Here is a 19,490-nt window from a genome sequence, read left to right on the forward strand (position 1 = left end):
AATCTACAAGAGGTATTTTTCCAATCTCGTAGTATAAATATCAATTTGATTATTGAAGAACTTAATGATCTTAGTTAAGGATTTGATGTCAGACATCAGATGCTTGACTGTTTATCAGAGTGATTGGATCACACTGATTGTTTGTTTAGGGAAATTTTTTGAAATTCGTTTCTTAAATACCAAGATACTTCCGCTTCAAATCCTTCAGAGTCTAGTAGAAAATGGTTTTGAAGAACCAGTCTCTGAGACTGTGTTGACAAACGCACAACAGCTGCAACTAGAGAATGCTAGAACCAAAGACCATAAGGTGAAGCACTATCTTTTTCGAGCCATTGATAGAGCAATTTTCGAACAGATCTTGGATAGACGCAATTCAAAGATCGTTTGGGAGTCCCTGAAGAGAAAGTTTGGAGGAAATGAACGAGTGAAGAGATCAATTCTTAACTCTTTAAAGAGAGATTTTGAAATTCTGCAAATGAAGAAGGAGAAACTATCATAGATTACTTTGCCAGGGTCATGACAGTAGCCAAAAAAATGCGCATCAATGGAGGAAATATGCAAGACTCGGACGTAGTACAAAAGATTCTTCGCACATTAACAAATCAGTTTACCTATGTGGTGATTTCCATTGAAGAATCCAAAGACACCGAATCCATGTCTGTGGATGAGCTTCAAAGTTGTCTGGTGATACATGAACAGAAGTTCAAAAAGAAGATGGTGGAGAAGAGTAACAACGACATTGATCAAGCTTTCAAAGTAGAAAGCAATTGAGACCGAGACAGAGGCAGAGGAACTTACAAAGGTCGAGGACGTGGAAGAGGAAGACAATCATTCTCAAAAGCCACTGTACAATGTTTCAAATGTCATAATTTGGGGCATTTTCAATATGAATGTCCTTAATGGGACAAGGAGGCTAACTATGCTGAGTTCGAGGAGTTAGTTTTGATGTTATATGTGAAAGAAAAGGAAGCCAAAAGGAACCATGCTTGGTTCGTAGACTCTGGCTGTTCAAATCATATGTGTGGAGATAGAGGTATGTTTTCAAACATGGTTGATGGGATACAACATTCTGTTAGATGTGGAAATAATTCTAAAATGCCAGTAGCTATAAAAGGTAGTGTCCATCTAGTATTCAATGGCACTAAATTTACTGTAAAAGATGTTTATTATGTCCCTGATTTGAAAAACAACTTATTAAGTGTGGGTCAGTTGCAAGAGAGAGGACTTTCTATCTTGATTAAAAATGGCATCTGCAACAATTATCATCCTCACAAGGGCTTAATTACTCACACGAATATGAGTACCAATCGAATGTTCGTGCTGTTTCATCAACCTACAGATGTTTCAAGTTCTAATGTTGGTGAATGCTTACATACGACATCTGATCTCACTCATCTCTAGCACCAGCGATATGGGCATTTAAATCACAAAGGTTTAAAAACTCTACAGAGCAAAAACATGGTGAAAGGATTGCCTCAATTGGTGACGTCAAGCATAATATGTGTGGACTGTTTCATTGGCAAGCAATATCGAAATCCAATCCCAAAGAAAAGTAAATGGTGTGCAAACAAAATCCTAGAGCTCGTACATGCAGACATATGCGGTCTCATAGAGCCTATATCCAATAGTGGAAAAAGGTACCTTCTCTATTTCATTGATGACTTCAGTCGTAAAGCTTGGCCCTATTTGCTTAATGAAAAATCAAAAGCTCTCCAATGTTTCAAAATTTGGAAGAAATTGGTGGAAAAAGAAACAGAAGAATTCATAAAATGTTTGAGAACAGATCGACGGGGAGAGTTCACTTCCCTAAACTTCAAGAATTTCTGTGAAAAAGGAATCAAAAGACAACTCACCACAACATACACCCCTCATCAAAACGGAGTAGCAGAGCGCAAAAACAGAACAATCATGAACATGGTTCGCTGCATGATCACGGCTAAAAAGGTTCCCAAACCTTTTTGGACTGAAGTTGTCACCTGGACTTTCTATGTATTGAATAGATGTCCTACTATGGTTGTTAAGAATGTTACACCACAAGAAGCCTGGAGTGGAGTTAAGCCCTCGGTGCATCATTTCAGAGTTTGGGAATGTGTTGCACATGTTCTCATCCCGGAGGTAAAGCGAAGTAAACTCGATAATAAAAGCTTTCCATGTATTCTATTAGGTGTGAGTGATGAGTCGAAAGGATATCGTTTATTTGATCCTAAGACTAAAAGAATTGTTGTCATTAAAGACGTGATCCTTGAGGAAGAAAAAGGTTAGGATTGGGGGGAATTTTTTGAAGAGCAAATAGAGGCAACCTTGGTGTGGGGAGATGATGATCTTCGTGACGATGATGAGTATAGAAGAGAAGATGATAATGAGAGCAACGGAGCTGAAATACACTACAAGAAATTCATTCTATAACGACCAAATTTAAGGAAGGTACCTCTGATACTCTCGTTAAAAATGCTTTTCTATGTGGGTAAAAAATTACTCTCGTTTAAAATTACATTATTAACGACTGTAAATTGAAGTTGTTGTTATTAACACATATTACTATCGTCATTGATATTATCATTTATTAACTAGAAAAAAGACGGTCATTATTTATTAATACTACCTTCACAATAAATCTTCAGAAATTTGGCGCTAAAATCTTACTAAATTTTTGTAAAAAAAAAATTCCACTCTAAGTAGGAAATCCTATTTTTACGTAAATTAAATAGATATAGCACCCAAATTAATATAGTGGGGTCATTGAAAACAAAACAAACTCTGTAGCAAATCCCTAAATATTGGGGATAATGATATTTTGAGAAGACGATTTCCCCCAAAACCTCACGATGTTAACCTGGCCGCCACGCTCAACATCTCCACGCCTCCACCGTTTCGTAATCGCATTTACATTCTGTATCAGTCTAGATACTTTCACAAGCATAATCCCCAAACCCCACGTTATGCATCATTGTCTCCCACACCATCTCCACACCTCCATTCATTCCATTTTTTTTCTCTATATTCGGTATAGATAAGTTCAGAAAACTTTCACGAGCACCAAAAAGTTGAAGTGTTGAAGCTGTTCCGTAACTCAACGTCTACAAACAGTGAAAAGATAAAGTTGAAGCTGTAGCATAACTCAGGTATGTTTGTTCAATGTTCCAATTTATGAAAATTAAAAGTCAAATGGTGGAATTCATCTTAACATAACTTGATTTTTTAGTGGAATTGTTAAATTTTCAGTGTTGTATAATTTGATTGTGCTTTTTTTGTTGTTTAGAAATTTTGTTCCCAAATTGGTAAGACTGGTTTTATTTATTTTAGAGAAATTGCTGTCAGTTTTTATTTGCTTAAACTCTGAAATTAGAAACCCATAAAGTAGATTGATAAGGTTAAGCTTTTTAGGGCTAGTACGAATTAAGATTAGAGAGATGAGGGATGTGGTGAACATGAGGGTACAGAGTTAATTGAGTGCAAAAACAAAAAAAAAAAACTTATAAATATAAAGAATTAAAAAATTATACAAATTCATTTTCTATGTGTTTGGAGTTCAAATGAGGATACAGTGTCAAGTCCATATTGATAGAAGCAAGGAAAAGGATACAACCATAATGGACAACACGACCAACTTACCCGAATATGTTCCTAGTGCATTGTTTTCCTGAATTTACTGTGTTTATGAATATGTTAAATTTTGCAATTAAAAAGCCAACTCATAGGTCCAAATGTCCTTTTATCACTTGTCATGGATTATTGATTCATTAGGTAATTCTGTTTTGCAGAAGTATCATTTTGATTACTGTAACTGTTATTTCTTCAATTTTCAATAAAATCCTTCATTTTCTGTTAATATTACAAGGCAATATATAGGTATTATACGAAAGTGTAGAGCAGCACTTTTCATCAATGTATTTTCATGTCACTGATTCAATTTATTTATTCAGTTTATCAGTTCAGACATTGTAAAACATGCCTAAAATGTATAACTAAGTGTGTGCAACTTTCTACTTCACCCTGGCCAGCTAAAGGCCATCTATTATTTGGAGTCCTTCCCCTACCTTTTTTCTAGAAAAACTCTAAACCTTCAGCTCAAGTGGTAACCTTTGCACCACATTAAAACCTTAAGGTAGAATGATAGTAAATGGTGATATAAAATGCCTATCCTGTAACAGATATAGAAACAACATCAAATGGATAAGTAGTTTAACAAAAAATTTGAAGATACATTAAATAATAATCAAAACAGAAAAAGGTACAGAGAATGATAGTAAATGGTTTTACCAACAATATTTAAGAGTGCTGTTTGTAATTAAATCAACCAAAAAAGTAGTTTTCATATTAACTTGACATGTGCCAACTATCTTATGTCAATATTTCACAAAATATAAGAAACTAAGCAGGGCCGTCTTAAACTTTTTGGGGCCCCTGTGCTAAATTTTTCTTAAACCCTTACTAATTAATAGGATTTTGTATTAAGGTTGTAAATTTTGAATGGTTGAATATCTAAATCACATACGTACTCAATGTAATGAAAAAGTGTAAATAAATCTTATTACATTATATTATTATTTTATTATTTTAAGCTAATATCTATATTCGACTAAGCACATCTTAAATTTTGGGGCCCTTATAATTTTGAGGCCCTGTGCGTTAGCACTCCTTGCACGCCCTCATCTACTCCTCTGAAACTAAGAATTGTATATAATGTAATTATCATTCATTTGTTGGGGCCTCACTTTTAAGCATAGATGAAAATGACACTGCATTTACTCTTATGGTACTAATTACACTATTTAGGATCTTAGAATTAGAAAGAAAGAAAGTCTCTTCTTATTAATCCTATTAGTTCATGGACCCAAATTAGAATATATATTATTTGGCCAGGATAAGGTACCAAAACAGATTTATGGTTATCAATTTTAGGCGCCACGTACAAAATAACATCAATATAGGCTTGAAGTTTAAAAGAGTAACAATTTAGACCTCGGATAATGGATTGGACACGTCATTCCTATTACTCCATTAAGTTCTGACTTCTCCCTCCACGTACAATTGATAGAACTTAACGGAGTAATATCAATGACATGTCTCATTCCGTTATCGAGGCCTAAATTGATATTTTTTTAAAATGTTAAGTCTATATTGGTGCTATTTTGTACGTGGAGCCTAAATTGATACTTCTCCAAAAACCATAAATCTGTTTTAATACCTTACCCCTATTATATTTTATGGCTTCTATATAAGTTATAGCCTATGTAAAATGTCATTTCTATTGATAGGATTTTCACTTCTTTAGAATGTAGTAATGCTATAGGACTTTTCCTAATCAAAATTACTAAGAATTAATGTGTTCGGAATAATTTATTCAAATAATTTATAGTGAAAACAAAGATTGAAAGTAATGTTGTCAGAATTGGACCGGAATTGGATTGCTTTCCTGTTTGGGTTAGTATGGGTTTTTCAATTTGCAACAACCCATCTGAAACTGGTGTCAACATGGGAACCGGATTCACCCTGTTTTTTTAATTATTAAAAAAAAATTGAAAAGTCATTAGAAAACTCTCAACAACCGTGCTTCTTCTTCGATTTTCTTCTGTTCTTAGTCTTCTGCTTTGCTCTCTCAGTCTCGGCTGCTTCCCTTTTGCGTGTTCTCTCTCTTGATTCTTCTCCGCAAGCTATTGTCTAATTTTGCTATGAACTAATTGATTAATTAACTAAATTAACTAGTTGCTGCATGTGCTAAGTTATTTGCTGACTTTATTGAAAAAATAAAAGCTTGGATGAGGTGAACTTAGGAAGAGTTAAAGAAGAAAATCATTTAAGGTTAAGACCTTATGAGTTGAACTATCTTGATGCAACATCAGAGAATGAGTTTTGTCTTTGCTAAGTTTTTGGATTATAATAAGTTATTATATATAAATATATGTTATATTATTTATTTAATTATTATTACGTCATCCAGTCCGACCAATCCGAGTCAATTGGTTGAACCAAATGATCCATAACCCAATTATAAATCTAGTTTAATATCCAGGAAAACATTGTTTGAAAGTTATGCAGAACCCAAATCTAATCACCTGTTATGTGCTATGTTAGCTGATATCATAAAAAATCCAATCCACATTAATCCAAACATACAACTTCTTATTCTTACCTTAAAGTAGTAGTAGATCTACAAAGTCAACAGCTCAAAACATCCTTAAAAAGCTACAAACTAATATCCTTAAACCTGGCCATACTAATCATAAAAATACATACCTCAAGGAGGAAAAAAGAATCTAGAAAAATAACTTGTGTATTGCATTAGCTAATTAAATGTGTAATTAATTACAAAATCCGATTTGATTAATATAAGATAGGGGATAAATTTCCCTAATTGTAATCCAACTTGTTAATTAGGATCTGCATGATCGAGTTCTAGAATAAGTCTAGAATAAGAACCGAAATAAGCATAAATCTAATCTGTATGATCTGACCTCCAAAGTAAAGTTTGGAGTGACAAAACACCTATTATGAATCTCTGAACTAGATTGAGTCTTTGATCCCTCCCCAGAAATGAGACTTGTCAAAATTTGAACTTTTCATCTTAAATTTTGTACCTTTGATTGAATTATAGAGCAAAGCATCTGTATTTGAGGTTTTAAAGTTAAGAGTTGTAGCAACAATAATATGTACACGAAACCAACACCCCAAATTATTAAATTGGAGAGGAACATCTACTTAAATTTGTGAAGTAGTTAAAGAATAACCAGAGAATGAAATGAAGATAGAGAAAATTAAGAATTCCGCAATGAAAATGATACAAGAAAGTTCACAACTTTTACATCAATCTAAATAATACAAAGAAGTGAAAATGTATCACTTGCGACAAATACTAGCAGTAGGCAGTAGGCATTGTAAGGTGTAATAGGACCATACTTCTTCTTAGCTTTTGGTGTCCTTCTCATGGGCTAATTTTCAGCCATCACAACTTCCCCAAATGAAAATGTAGTAACAGCAACATCAGTTGCTACAAACACCAAACCTCTCCATCCATTAACACTTACTTCCTCTTAGCTTCTGGTGTCCCTCTCAGCGGCTCAATTTCAGCCACCGCAACTTTGCCAAATGAAAATCCAGTAATAGTAGTAGCAGTTGCTGCTACAAACACCAAATCTCTCCTTCCATTAACACTTTCTTCTTCATTGTTCTTCATCTCCACATTCACCCTTTCTCCATCTGATACATTTGAGGCTTTAGACACAATAAGACCTCAATGTTGGGCTGTGAAAAATGATGCCATCTAATTTGGAGGCTATCATCATTGTATATATATATATATGGCTCACCAAAGGAAAACACTTAACACAGCAGACCAGTTCTACTCATGTAACTTTCTCTCTCTCTCTCTATATATATATATAGAACTAGTCAATGAAATATGGTAGAAACATAGAGTTTTTTAGTCACTCAAATAGACAATGGCTCAGCTTTTAATAAACTTGGTCTAGTATATGAAACTGTCAAATTATATTTTTTAGTGTGTGGATTGGTACTGTCACAACAAAAACCCTCATCATGAAGAATTAATTTAAGAAACTAAAATAATACTCTTTTTTAGATGAATTTGGTAAATGGTTTGAGTTAAGTGTATTATTATAATTATTATTACATTTATATTTCAGTGTATTAATTGTTTTGTTGTTGCATGTTCTATTCTTCATGTGTTTCTTTATTTGATGATTTTAGGAGAATGACACCTAATAAAGAATGGATAAGACTTACTAAGATAGATCGGTTGAGTGAAGAGTATAATATTGGTGTTATAGAATTCTTGAACTACGCTTTCAAAAAAACAGGAGAAGCATACGAAATTCGATGTCCATGTGTTAGGTGTAACAACACCAATTTTGGAACTCGAAACTTGGTTCACACACATTTAATAACAAATGGAATAATGGAAAACTATACCTTTTGGTATCATCATGGTGAAAGACGACATGATCTTGATTCTGATGAAGAAGAATATGATGAAGATGATAATTGTAACATCTGTGTCTAAAATTTTTATTTTTCGAAATACATAGCGTTAATTATTTATAAATTTAAATATACTATTGGGTTTAATTTAATGTCTTTAAGTTTAAATTAAAAAGTTTTGGGTAAGTGTAATAAAAAGTTATAAATTCAAGGACCAAAATTGATATTTTTTAATTACTAATATACATACACGTGTAAGTATAGTTGAAAGTAATTTCAACTTATCCTATATAAAAAAAAAGTAAAGACTAATTCATATTAAAGTAAATGGATTAATATGGTTATGATGTAATGTGCACAAAGCTTTTTACTACATCCAATTAATTAAATTATAATATAAAAACATGGCTTTTATATATGTATGTGTCAATTAAATATGAAAACATGGTTTTCTATATCTATGTGTCAACTAGATATTAAAAGAATGCTTTAATAATAGATGATGTGTCAAAATATAGAATTTAGTGATGACAAGTGTTTCATAAATTGAAATTAAAATAAAAATATACACACAATTATATATATTGGAGGGTATCTTAAAAAGGGGGATGAATGAGGAAAACAAAAGAGTTTTTGTTAGGAATTGGAGAAAAGCGTTTTTGGTCGTTGTTGACGACGATATTTTGGATTAGCTACCGACGACGATATTTCGGATCAGCTATCAATGGATTACACTGATTAATTTTCAGTGACGGACGACGATATTTCGGTAACTGTATTTGTTATCTAAATTATTTTATCAATGTTATAAGTATGATTTTGAGTAAGTTTAGTTTCGATAGTTCCGTCAAATTTAATAGATTTACGATTAATGAGTTAGCGTCTATCAATTACTCATAAAAATATAAAATTTAGACAGTTGTCCATTAGATTTATTCAAGTCGGTATTTTAGCATCGTCACTAGTTTAAAAGTATAATCGGTATGAGTTTAAAAGTATAATCAGTCTGAATTAACTATCTCAGTGACCGAAAATAATCCAATAAGAATATTTCGATCAGTAAAATATTTTAAGCGACTTTAACAGTTAGAGTTAAAATAAGTTGAAAATAGAAGGACTAATGCGGATATTTTCCAAATAAAGTCGGTATCGAGTCGAATATAAAATTTGTATAAAAATTTGAATATAAAATTAGTTCAAATAGATTTATGACAATATAATGTGTCTAATGGTATATTCGGTCTAAAATAACGATACTCAGTTAGCGATACGCGTAACAATTTCGGTAACAAACATAAACGGTTTGATAAAAGTGTTTAGTTTAAAATTATTTATATAATATATTTGAGTTACTTTGAATACTTCGATTCAATTGTTTAAAATATTATATACTTTGGATTTCGATTGAATACTCTGGATTTTGATTATTGGAAGAATAATTATTATTATTGTGGTACTTTGAAAATCAGATTGATAAAATGAGTTTGACGATTTCTTACGAATTGTTTTTGAATTGAAGAAACTATTGCGGTTGTTGTTATTATTTTGGGATTGAAGTCCAAATATGATTTTTATGAGTTGTGATATTTTGAAAGATAAAATGGTTTTGTCCATCTAGGATTGCCCGGGGTAGGAGTTGTAAGTTTTAAGACCATATCTAAGGGCGGTATGGCCAGAGTGCACGGCTGGTAGTCCTAACGTTAGGCAAGGCGAGATATGAATGAGATATCTCGATTATTGATATGATTGATGTTATGATAAGCTACACGGGTGGAATTCGAGGATGGACACACACGCAAATTTTGTATTACGTTTTGATAATGTTTGATGATTTGAATTATAATGTTTTACGATTTATTTGATTATGAGTTGGTTTGTTAAAGCGGTTTGTTCGATTTGATTCGATTTGATAAAACGTTGTTCGATTTGATTCGTTTTGATAAAACGTTATTCGATTTGATTCATTTTGATAAAGTGATATATATATATATATAGAGTAATAAAATGAAATATACAATTAAGTTATTAGCGTGTCAATCAACGTGTCAATAAGTTACAATGAGTTCATAAGTTAAGAGAACTACCGGAGTTAAGAGAGCTACCTAAAATAGGTAGAACTACGTGGCTTTGATTCTCGATTTAAAAATTAAAAGATGCTCGGGATACGTAGGAAGCTTGATAGAATTATCAAGTCCAAGCCAAATAATAAATAAAATTTTAGGTAGTCCGAATAAATTTTTATCTAAAAAAAATTGGTTCGGCTTTCAGGATATTAGAAGTTAGTTGTCCTGTTTTCTGATCATACCCGATGCCGTTTTGGATCGGGCGTGACAATAGTGATAATGATGATGATGATGATGATTGGGCTGAAGATATTATAAATGATATATATCCTAATATTGAATTGAATGAAGAGGAACCCAATGATGAAGCGAAGAAATTTTATAGGTTATTACAAGATTTAGATAAAGTAGTTTACCCTGGTTGCAAGACCTCTAAGTTGGATGCGCTTGTCAAATTACTATACATCAAAAGTGTTGGTCGGTGGAGTAATAAATCATTTGACATGTTATTGCAAGTGTTAAAAGAAATACTCCCAAATGGTTCTACTTTGCCAGAATCATATTATGAGGCAAAAAGAATTATAAAAGATATTGGTCTCTCTTATGACAAGATTAATGCATGTGTCAAAGATTGTATGTTGTATTGGAAAGAAGATGAAAATTTGGACAGGTGCAAAATATGTGGTCTCTCAAGATGGAAAGATGATATTCGTAATGGGGAAACTAAACTTCAGAAAAATGGGAAGAAAATACCAGTCAAGACAATGCGTTATTTTCCTTTAAAGCCAAGACTTCAAAGATTGTTTATGTCAAAGAAGACATCTTCTTTGATGCGATGGCATAAGGAAGGTAGAGTAGATGATGGAGTTATGAGACACCCTGCTGATTCCCCCGCTTGGAAGACCTTTGATGATGTTCATAAAAACTTTTCCTCTGATCCTCGTAGTGTAAGACTTGGCCTTGCTAGTGATGGTTTTCAGCCATTTAATCATTCTAAAACTTCATATAGTATTTGGCCAGTCATATTAATTCCATACAATTTGCCACCATGGATGTGCATGAAAGAACCTAACTTTATCCTTTCTACCCTTATACCGGGTCCTGATGGTCCAAGAGATGCAATTGATGTCTATCTCCAACCTTTAGTCGAAGAATTAAAAGATTTGTGGGAAGTAGGAGTTGCAACATTCGATGTGTCGACAAGACAAAACTTTATGTTACATGCATCCTTGTTATGGACTATCAATGACTTTCCTGCATATGCAAATTTGTCTGGTTGGAGTACAAAAGGTAAGATGGCTTGTCCTTGTTGTAACAAAGACACTTGTTACTTGAGGTTAGCTAATTGTAAGAAGCAATGTTATATGAGACATCGCCGATTTCTTGATAGCAAGCACAGATGGAGAAAAGATAAAAAAAAGTTTGATGGTACTCAAGAATTAAGGCCGCCACCGAAATCACTCTCTGGAATTGATATCATTGCTCAAGTTACTAGCCTTGAGGGAATCATCTTGAGTAAAGACCTTAGCATGCAGATAGAGGTGACAATTTGAACAAGAAAAGCATATTCTTTGAACTTCCATATTGGAGTAGTCTTTTGTTACGACACAATTTGGATGTGATGCACATTGAGAAGAACATATGTGATAATATTGTTGGGACAAGCATGAATGTGAAAGGGAAGACTAAAGACACTATGCAATCTCGTAAAGATTTGGAGGCAATGAACATTCGTCCAGACTTGGATTTGATTCTCAAGGAGGATAAGTTTGAGATTCCTATAGCATCTTACATGTTATCTCATGATGAGAAGCACTCATTTTGTTCATTTTTTAAGCAACTAAAGGTCCCTGATGGTTTCTCATCTAACATTTCTCAAAGTGTGAACATGAAAGAGCACAAAATTTCTGGTTTGAAGAGTCATGATTGTCATGTTTTGTTGCAACATCTAATTCATCTTGCAATACGTGGCCTCCTTCCAAAAAATGTTTGCGAACCCCTTTATCGAGCTATCTTTATTCTTTATTAGTTTGAGTGCTAAGGCATTAAAGGCAGAAGAGTTGGAAGAAATTCACAATCAGATTCCTATAACTCTATGTAAATTGGAACAATGTTTTGTTCCTTCCTTTTTCGATATAATGGTTCATTTGCCGATTCATTTGGCTAATGAAGCTTTGATATGTGGCCCTGTACAATTTCGTTGGATGTACCCTATTGAGCGGACATTACATGATTTAAAACTTCTTATTCGTAATATGGCTCGTCCAGAAGGGTCAATTGCATATGGGTATATTGCAAAAGAGTGCATGACTCTATGCTCAAGGTACTTGAATGGTATTGAGACAAAATTTAATAAACCAGATAGAAATGGCGATGGTTGTTCAAATTATTTTGATGGTGGATTTTCCTTATTTTCGCAACATGGGCGATGAATGGGTGGAAGCACATGCATATGTCATAAATAATTGTGATGAAGTCATACCTTTTCTCGAGTAAGTCAATATCTTGAAGACCTATAATTTTATTTTAAATTCTTAAATAATTATGAATAATAATTTCTAAAAATTCGTTGCAGAGAGTATTCCCAGATTCGAGAAAGTATTCATCCACAACAATCTTTTAATGATTGGTTTAAAGATACAGTGAGTATATCTTTAAACTCTTCATCAAGAAAATATATACCACGTTTAAATGTCTCATACGTAATTTTATTGTAGGTTGAAAAAATGTATGCATCTAGCAAGGAATCCAATATTCGAGATTTGTTGTCATTATCTCGTGGTCCATCCCAATATGCTACAAACTTTGATGGTTATATTGTGAATGGGTATAGGTTTCGCATTGAAGATTGTGATAAACGACGTAGAACACAAAATTATGGTGTGTGTGTGAGCAGTGATGTTGGAAATGAGGGAGGACCTATTGATTATTATGGGATTTTAACTGAGATTCTTGAATTGCAGTATCTTGGTGAGAAAAGAGTTGTCCTATTCAAATGTAAATGGTTTGACGTTCATGACAATGTGTGGGGATCAAAAATAGATGAATTTGGATTCATTTGTATCAATCCTCAACGTTGTTTGAGAACAAATGAACCATTTATTCTAGCAAGTCAAGCTTCTCAAGTCTTTTATGCTATAGATAATGCTAATAAGAATTGACATGTTGTTATTAAGACACAACCACGAGATTCATACAATATGTCTTCTCAAATAGATGATGACAATGAGAATTTTGATGATCTTGGTGAGGCTTATCAAGAGGGTGAATCATTCAAGTTTCAATGTGGCACTACATTGAATACAACAGACGGGAAAAATTAGGCACAAAGTGATTCATTACCAATTACTTATGATGTGTCAAAATCTAAAAAGAAAAGAAAGCGGTAAATAATATCTTGAAGCTGAGATTTTTTTTTCAATATGTTCATTATTATTTTCTGATGTATCACATAAGTTTGAAGTCGTTATATTATTTGACTTCTTTAAATAAGTAAAATGCTCAGACATGCACTTCCTTTCAAATATGTTCAATATTAATTCCTTATGATCATTTTGTTTGTGTTCTATAGTTTTCTATTGACAAATATTGCATATACCTTTTTTTCAATTTGAGGTGAAAATGCAATCAAACCAACTTCCTACTCGTAAAAAGTTCATCCAGCTAGGCAAACTGGGGAACAAAAATCGAGTATTGAGTGCTTTCCAACATTCAAGCGTACCTCATGATAAAAGTACTGAAGACACTCCGAAGGGTGTTACTCTAAGAAAAGAGAACCTTAAAGGTATTTTTCAATTTCTTTAAGGTAGTTTTCCATTTATATAATTTCTTTAAAATAGTTTCTATTTATACAAAATTGATTTTTTTTTGTAAATATATACTGCATCTGCATCTGCAATTTGATGGTAAAATGTTGTATTTGTGTTATTATATTCAACTATAATTATCTTTATTAAATTAATGCTTTGTAGATGTTGGTTTGATTGTGCATTTTGGTGATCTACAATACCACGATAAAGGTTTCAACGAAGAATGTTGTTTCCTGGACATTTTGAGCATATGCAAAAAATTTGTAGATATTTATTCTGTTGGCTTGAGATTTGCTGATGATGATGGAAGACCAGTACAAAATGATTTAGATGTCTTAAATATGTTCAAAAATTATTCGGGTTCTACAGTCATACATCTTTATGCCAAAAGAGACATAAACTCACGAGGTTTAATATACAAACTCCCAAGTGACAATCCTAATCTAGGTACTTTCATATTATTGCTAAAGATAATCTATTTTAACATTTAGTTATATATCCTATTTCACTCTAACTCTTGTCTAAATTTTCATGTTATTAGCTTCTGATATTGCACCCATACCAATAGTGACAAATGTAAAGATAATGGGTGAGCTTAAGGTAAATCAGAAAGTGATGGTATATGGTGCTATTAGTAATGGGGTGGAGACTGCGAGTATTGCCGAATTTTTCATAACTATGAATAAAAACTTGGATATTGAGAATGGTCTTACACCTATCAGCTCACCTAGCAAAGAGAAGGTAAATATTCTTTGTTATTCAATAATTATTATGTTGGACATATTTGCATTATTAATTTATGATGATGATATTGTTTATTTAGGAGCTTGAATTACCATTACAAGCTGTTGGTCAATTTGTTGTTGCCAAACTAACTCCCATGACAGAGAATGGAAAATCTAGTGATCCAAAGTATGCAATATCTCAAACATTTGTTAAGAGTAAGCATCTTTAATTGATGTATACTTTCATTTCAATAAATGTATACTTTCTTGTGCTTGTTTTATTTTGCTTAATTTCCTAAGAAAATAAAACATGAACATTCTGAATTCTTAGTATGAGTTTGTTTCTTCTTTTTAATTCTTTTTTATTCATTTTCTAGGTGATATTCCAAAAATTGTGAGAAAAGTTAGAGGTTGTAATAAGAACAAAAAAATTTGTTCTCTCAAACAAGGAGAGAAACTTGACATATGTTTCTACAACAATCGTGGCGTTGGAGAGAATCAGAAGTATTGGTCAAGGCATTTAGGGAAGATTGTACGTAATTGACATATTTGTCCTGTACGGGTACAAACATGGATGGATATAAGTGATGTCACAAAAAAGCACATGTGGGACACAGTTACAGTAAGTAGTTTCAACACTAATCAATTTAAACTATTTCAATATATATATTTAATAATATTGGCTATAATCAATTTGATGTAGCGGTATTTTAAACATCCTGATATCCAGTCGTACTATCTTCACACCTTAGAGCATATGAAGGAACTGTGGGGAAATTAGAGGGCAGAATTGAATAAAAAGTATGTGAAGACTTGTGAAAGTAAGGTGGAGGCTTTGAAAAATGTGGCTAAAGGCATGGATTCAAAAGATTGGGAATGGCTAGTAAATAACGTATTCTATACAGCAAAGTTTCTGGTATGATTTTGTGCATCTTAAATCTAATTTAGTTAACCAATTTGATGTCGGTGGTGTAATTTCATAGGAGATAAGCGTAAGAAATTCTCAGAACAGGGCTTGTCAACAAAGTATGCATATCCATCGTTGTGGAAGCAAGCCTCATAGGGAAGTGATATATGAAATGGTATTTTCACCACTCTTTCAAAATTTTCATTAGTTTGATTATCAATATTTCCTTTCTATTAATTTGTAATCATTTTATAGGGAGGCAAAGACGGCAACCCGCCAGATGTAAGAGAAGTCTTTGTTAAAACTCGAAAGATTGATGAAAACATAGTTGAACCAGAAACAAGAAAAAAATATGTAAGTTCCAATTTGTCAAGTCATCCCATTGAATTATATTTATTATATTTGACATAATTAAAATTTGTAGGATGAACTAAAGATGACAATGGAGTCAGAGCCAACTCTTACTAATTTACAAGTTGTGGAAAGGTGCTTCGGACGACAACGCCATGGTCGTGTCTTTGGTTATGGAGGTGGCTTGAAGCGAAAACATTTTGAAAGTACTTCTCAAATCGAAGAACTCAAGACCAAGCTTCATGATAAGGAAGAGGAAAACCGTAAGCTTATGGATCGTTTAGAGCAAATTGAAAATCGATTAGTCCAAGTGGAGAATGAACGTGTGGAACACTCAGATACAAATACTTCATCAAATACTAATGATGAGCATCAAAAGGTACATTCATATCCTCTAATTTCATTATATTGTTACTTAAGCTTGGTTGCATCATTACTCTAGATAAAGTGTCATCCTTATAAGGTCTCTTATTAGTGCTTTCAAGGATTGATATACAAAGGATATGAATGTGCGTTCTCTCAATATTAGTTGACTGTTTCTGTCTAATTATTTGTAGGAAAATGTGCTTGAATATAGGGAAAAAATTGTGTGTGCTAGTTCAATGATAAAGGAATCTAGTTGGTGTTAATTTGGATTGTTTTATATTCACATTCTTTTCATTTTTGTGTGTTTTTTTAATGGATTTAGGGATGCATTATTATTTTTGTTTTCTGCCAAAGTTTGTTTAAGAGCTAACTGGTGATATCGAGTTTTGAAGTAAAGTGAGAAGTTTGAAATGAAATGATACTATGTCTATTATCCTTGCTTTTCTTCATGCTTTGTGTGCTTAGATTTTCATTAGTGTACTGTTGTTGTAAAAAGAAAAAAATCATGTGTCTCAATGTCATATCCCTCTTAATTGTTGTTTTAATCTGATGCAAAAATCACGTGGGATATATTTGATGCTGATTATTTTAGTTTCAATGCATAAATTACATAACAATCTGACTTTTCATTAGTAGAGTTGAGTTCTGAGATTTTGTTTGGCTGTGGGATGCGTTTTACAATTTAATGCAAACAATTTATATGAAAACAAATTACTAAACCCAAATACAAACTTAAAAACTTAACTATAAGCAAATAGCTCTAAATTTGTAGAAGAAATTAAGTTGTCCCAGGTTTTAAAAACTATGTTCAGGCTATCAAAATTCAATTGCTTTAAATTTTCAATTAATTTTTGCTTCAGTTTTGGGTTAGCAGTTTTGCGTTATTGTGTGTTTTGAGTTCATGTTTGAGCTAAACACACAATTTTCATCATGTAACTTGCTGAGCCTAGTAATAACAATAACAACATGAGATTGTTTGATTTGTCATCGATTATTGGATAGAGTAAGGAATTTAAATTTTCTCAGTTGGATTTTTCCATAGCTTTATGTTTGTCTAAGATTTGGTGCTTTTTTGAGTTTAACTTGGAAATTAGCTGGATTGAATCAAATAATTTATTTCAATAGCCATTGTTGCACATTAAAAACTTGATATAAACCTCAATGTACCTATTTGACAACCTTTAATCCTCATAGTTTATTGCTTGAAAATGGCCCTAACAATAGCGTTTATTTTTCTACTTTGCCCTTGAATTAATGAATGATAGTTTACAGGGTGATCAAGTTAATGCAAATTGAATGCTTATGTTGCTAAGGATTTAATAGGCTGTAATTTCTATTCTAATATACATTTTTACAGTTTTTACTCTTGATGCATGATTTGGTAATTACATGTCTCATATTCTCTTGTTTATTCTGTCTAATTATTTATAGGCATTTTTTTATGATGTATAACATGTGGCAGAAAATTAGTTCATAATATTTTACATTATATCTTTTAATTTTAAGTTCATTTTTTCTTTCTCCAGGGCGTTTAGCTACTCATTTATTCCCCAAAATTCAAGTAAGTTTTTGTTTTACTTTGAGAGTTTTAGTATATATTTAATTTCACCCACAAAAGAAAAAGTATGGACAGTGAAAAAGTACTTGAGGTTTATTTATCTTCAAACTTTATTACCTTATAATATAGGAGTATATGATTAATATAGACCAATAATGTTCAATATTATGCCAATAATGTTTATTTTGGTCCATCTTACTAATATAGACCAATACGCTTTGTCTAAGTCTTTGCTTATTCTTTTCTCTTATACCTTTCCCTTATTATTGGATGTTTACATTTGTAACAGCAGAGCTAATTGTTCTGTTCGGTTGGATTATTCTTCTGGGATGAGATTTGGAACAAACTGTTGAAGTAGCTTTAATGGAGATTATATATGCCTTTGATTATATCATATTAATGTACGAAACAAGATGATTTGTTTTCCTATTTTAGAAAGAACAAGAACACATTTCAGTTCATAGTTTTGCACTTTTATTTTCAATCTTGTTAAATGACAAATTGGTTTATATTTTATTGAATTTACGTTTCAATTATTGAATTTGTATTTATTGTGTATTTAGATGATTCTAGTGTCACAACACATTAATTCATGATATAATTACTGATCTCTTAGTTGTAAAATATCACTTCTAATGACAGTACATATAGAAATAATGACGGTCTATTATCTCGTGAGAATGTTATAATGATGATGGTAGAAATTGGAAATAACGACGGTTTATTTTCTTATTAAAAGGTTATAATAACGACTGTTTATTCACTCGCTAAAGTATAATAACAATGACGGTGGTTTTTGGAAATAACGACCGTATATTCAATCATTAACGTTTCATAATAATGACGGTGAAGAACGGAAATAACGATCGTTTATTCACTCATTAAAAGGTCATAATAACGACAGTGAATTATGTGAATAATGACCGTTTATTCACCCATTAATACGTCTTAATAACGACGGTGAAATCAGTTAACAACGACGGTCATTATTGTCCTAATTATTGAGTAGTAAGGACAGGCTGCATACAGTCGTTGTTTTGTTTTAACGACGGGACACGGTATACCGTCGTTAATACCTTTAGCGTCGGAGGTTTTAACGAGGGTGGACGACGGTATATACGGTCGTTATAAGTTAATAACGACGGTATTTATTTAATTAACGACGAGATTAACTCTCGTTATAGACCAAATTTCTTGTAGTGATAGATACAGATCTTGATAGTGGGGCAGAAAACATTTTGAGACAAGAAAATAGTGAAGGAGAAGAGCAAAATGAAGAAGGGGCATATAAAACAATGAATAGGAGAGATAGGAGGATGCAAACTTGGATGGGAGAGTATGTAAGTGGGGAGGATCTAAGTGAAGAAGACGAGACAGCCTATATGGTAGCATCACTACAAGAAAATCGCTTTTTGGTAACAAGCTTTGGCAACAATGGAAGAAGTTGTTGCTATAAACAAACGTTAGCAACCAACTTTTTTGAGTCGTTACAAAAGGTTGTTACTGTAAATTTATTTCGACGGGTGGGATTTGATGAGAAAAGGTAATAACTTTGGCAACAATGTCTTTGTTGTTATAAATGAAAATATTTTTACCAACAACTCCATGTTGTTACTTTAAATGAAAGCATTTACTACAACAACGCATTGTTGTTGCTGTAACGAAAACATTTATAGCTACGACAAAATATTATTGCTGTAAATGAAAGTATTTACAGTAACGAATCCGTGTTGTTGCTGTAAATGAATGTATTTACAGTAACGAATATGTGTT

At 32.4% G+C, this 19,490-nt stretch overlaps 2 protein-coding genes across 6 annotated transcripts; both read left to right on the forward strand.

Moving 5' to 3' along the window:
* The first annotated feature begins 2,768 nt into the window (after positions 1-2,768).
* Positions 2,769-18,253, forward strand: LOC136221721 (uncharacterized). Of its 5 annotated transcripts, none has more exons than XM_066009150.1 (12): positions 2,769-3,122; positions 13,617-13,785; positions 13,973-14,257; positions 14,352-14,551; positions 14,634-14,751; positions 14,913-15,157; positions 15,239-15,451; positions 15,519-15,617; positions 15,698-15,796; positions 15,867-16,172; positions 17,686-17,720; positions 18,007-18,253. In XM_066009150.1, the coding sequence occupies exons 2-6, from the start codon at positions 13,623-13,625 to the stop codon at positions 15,077-15,079; spliced, it is 933 nt and encodes a 310-aa protein (XP_065865222.1). In that variant the 5' UTR covers positions 2,769-3,122; positions 13,617-13,622; the 3' UTR covers positions 15,080-15,157; positions 15,239-15,451; positions 15,519-15,617; positions 15,698-15,796; positions 15,867-16,172; positions 17,686-17,720; positions 18,007-18,253. The 5 variants fall into 5 exon arrangements, with proteins under 5 accessions (XP_065865222.1, XP_065865223.1, XP_065865225.1 ...); XM_066009151.1 differs by having other exon boundaries at positions 18,010-18,253; XM_066009153.1 differs by having other exon boundaries at positions 15,543-15,617.
* On the forward strand, positions 11,692-13,610 carry LOC136221722 (uncharacterized). Its single transcript, XM_066009155.1, has 3 exons — positions 11,692-12,493; positions 12,577-12,643; positions 12,719-13,610. Exons 1-3 carry the CDS (start codon positions 12,333-12,335, stop codon positions 13,160-13,162), a joined length of 672 nt encoding a protein of 223 aa, XP_065865227.1. The 5' UTR covers positions 11,692-12,332; the 3' UTR covers positions 13,163-13,610.
* Positions 18,254-19,490: the final 1,237 nt, after the last annotated feature.

Source organism: Euphorbia lathyris, chromosome 3 (genome assembly GCF_963576675.1).
Source record: "Euphorbia lathyris chromosome 3, ddEupLath1.1, whole genome shotgun sequence".
In the NCBI taxonomy this organism is placed as follows: Eukaryota; Viridiplantae; Streptophyta; class Magnoliopsida; order Malpighiales; family Euphorbiaceae; genus Euphorbia; species Euphorbia lathyris.

Coding starts and splice junctions, on each gene's coding strand:
- LOC136221722 (XM_066009155.1), top strand. CDS start 12,333: ATGGTATTGAGACAAAATTTAATAAACCAGATAGAAATGGCGATGGTT. Junction 12,494..12,576: donor GAAGTCATACCTTTTCTCGA/GTAAGTCAATAT, acceptor AATTCGTTGCAG/AGAGTATTCCCAGATTCGAG. Junction 12,644..12,718: donor ATGATTGGTTTAAAGATACA/GTGAGTATATCT, acceptor ATTTTATTGTAG/GTTGAAAAAATGTATGCATC.
- LOC136221721 (XM_066009150.1), top strand. CDS start 13,623: ATGCAATCAAACCAACTTCCTACTCGTAAAAAGTTCATCCAGCTAGGC. Junction 14,552..14,633: donor GCTCACCTAGCAAAGAGAAG/GTAAATATTCTT, acceptor TTGTTTATTTAG/GAGCTTGAATTACCATTACA. Junction 14,752..14,912: donor ATCTCAAACATTTGTTAAGA/GTAAGCATCTTT, acceptor TTCATTTTCTAG/GTGATATTCCAAAAATTGTG.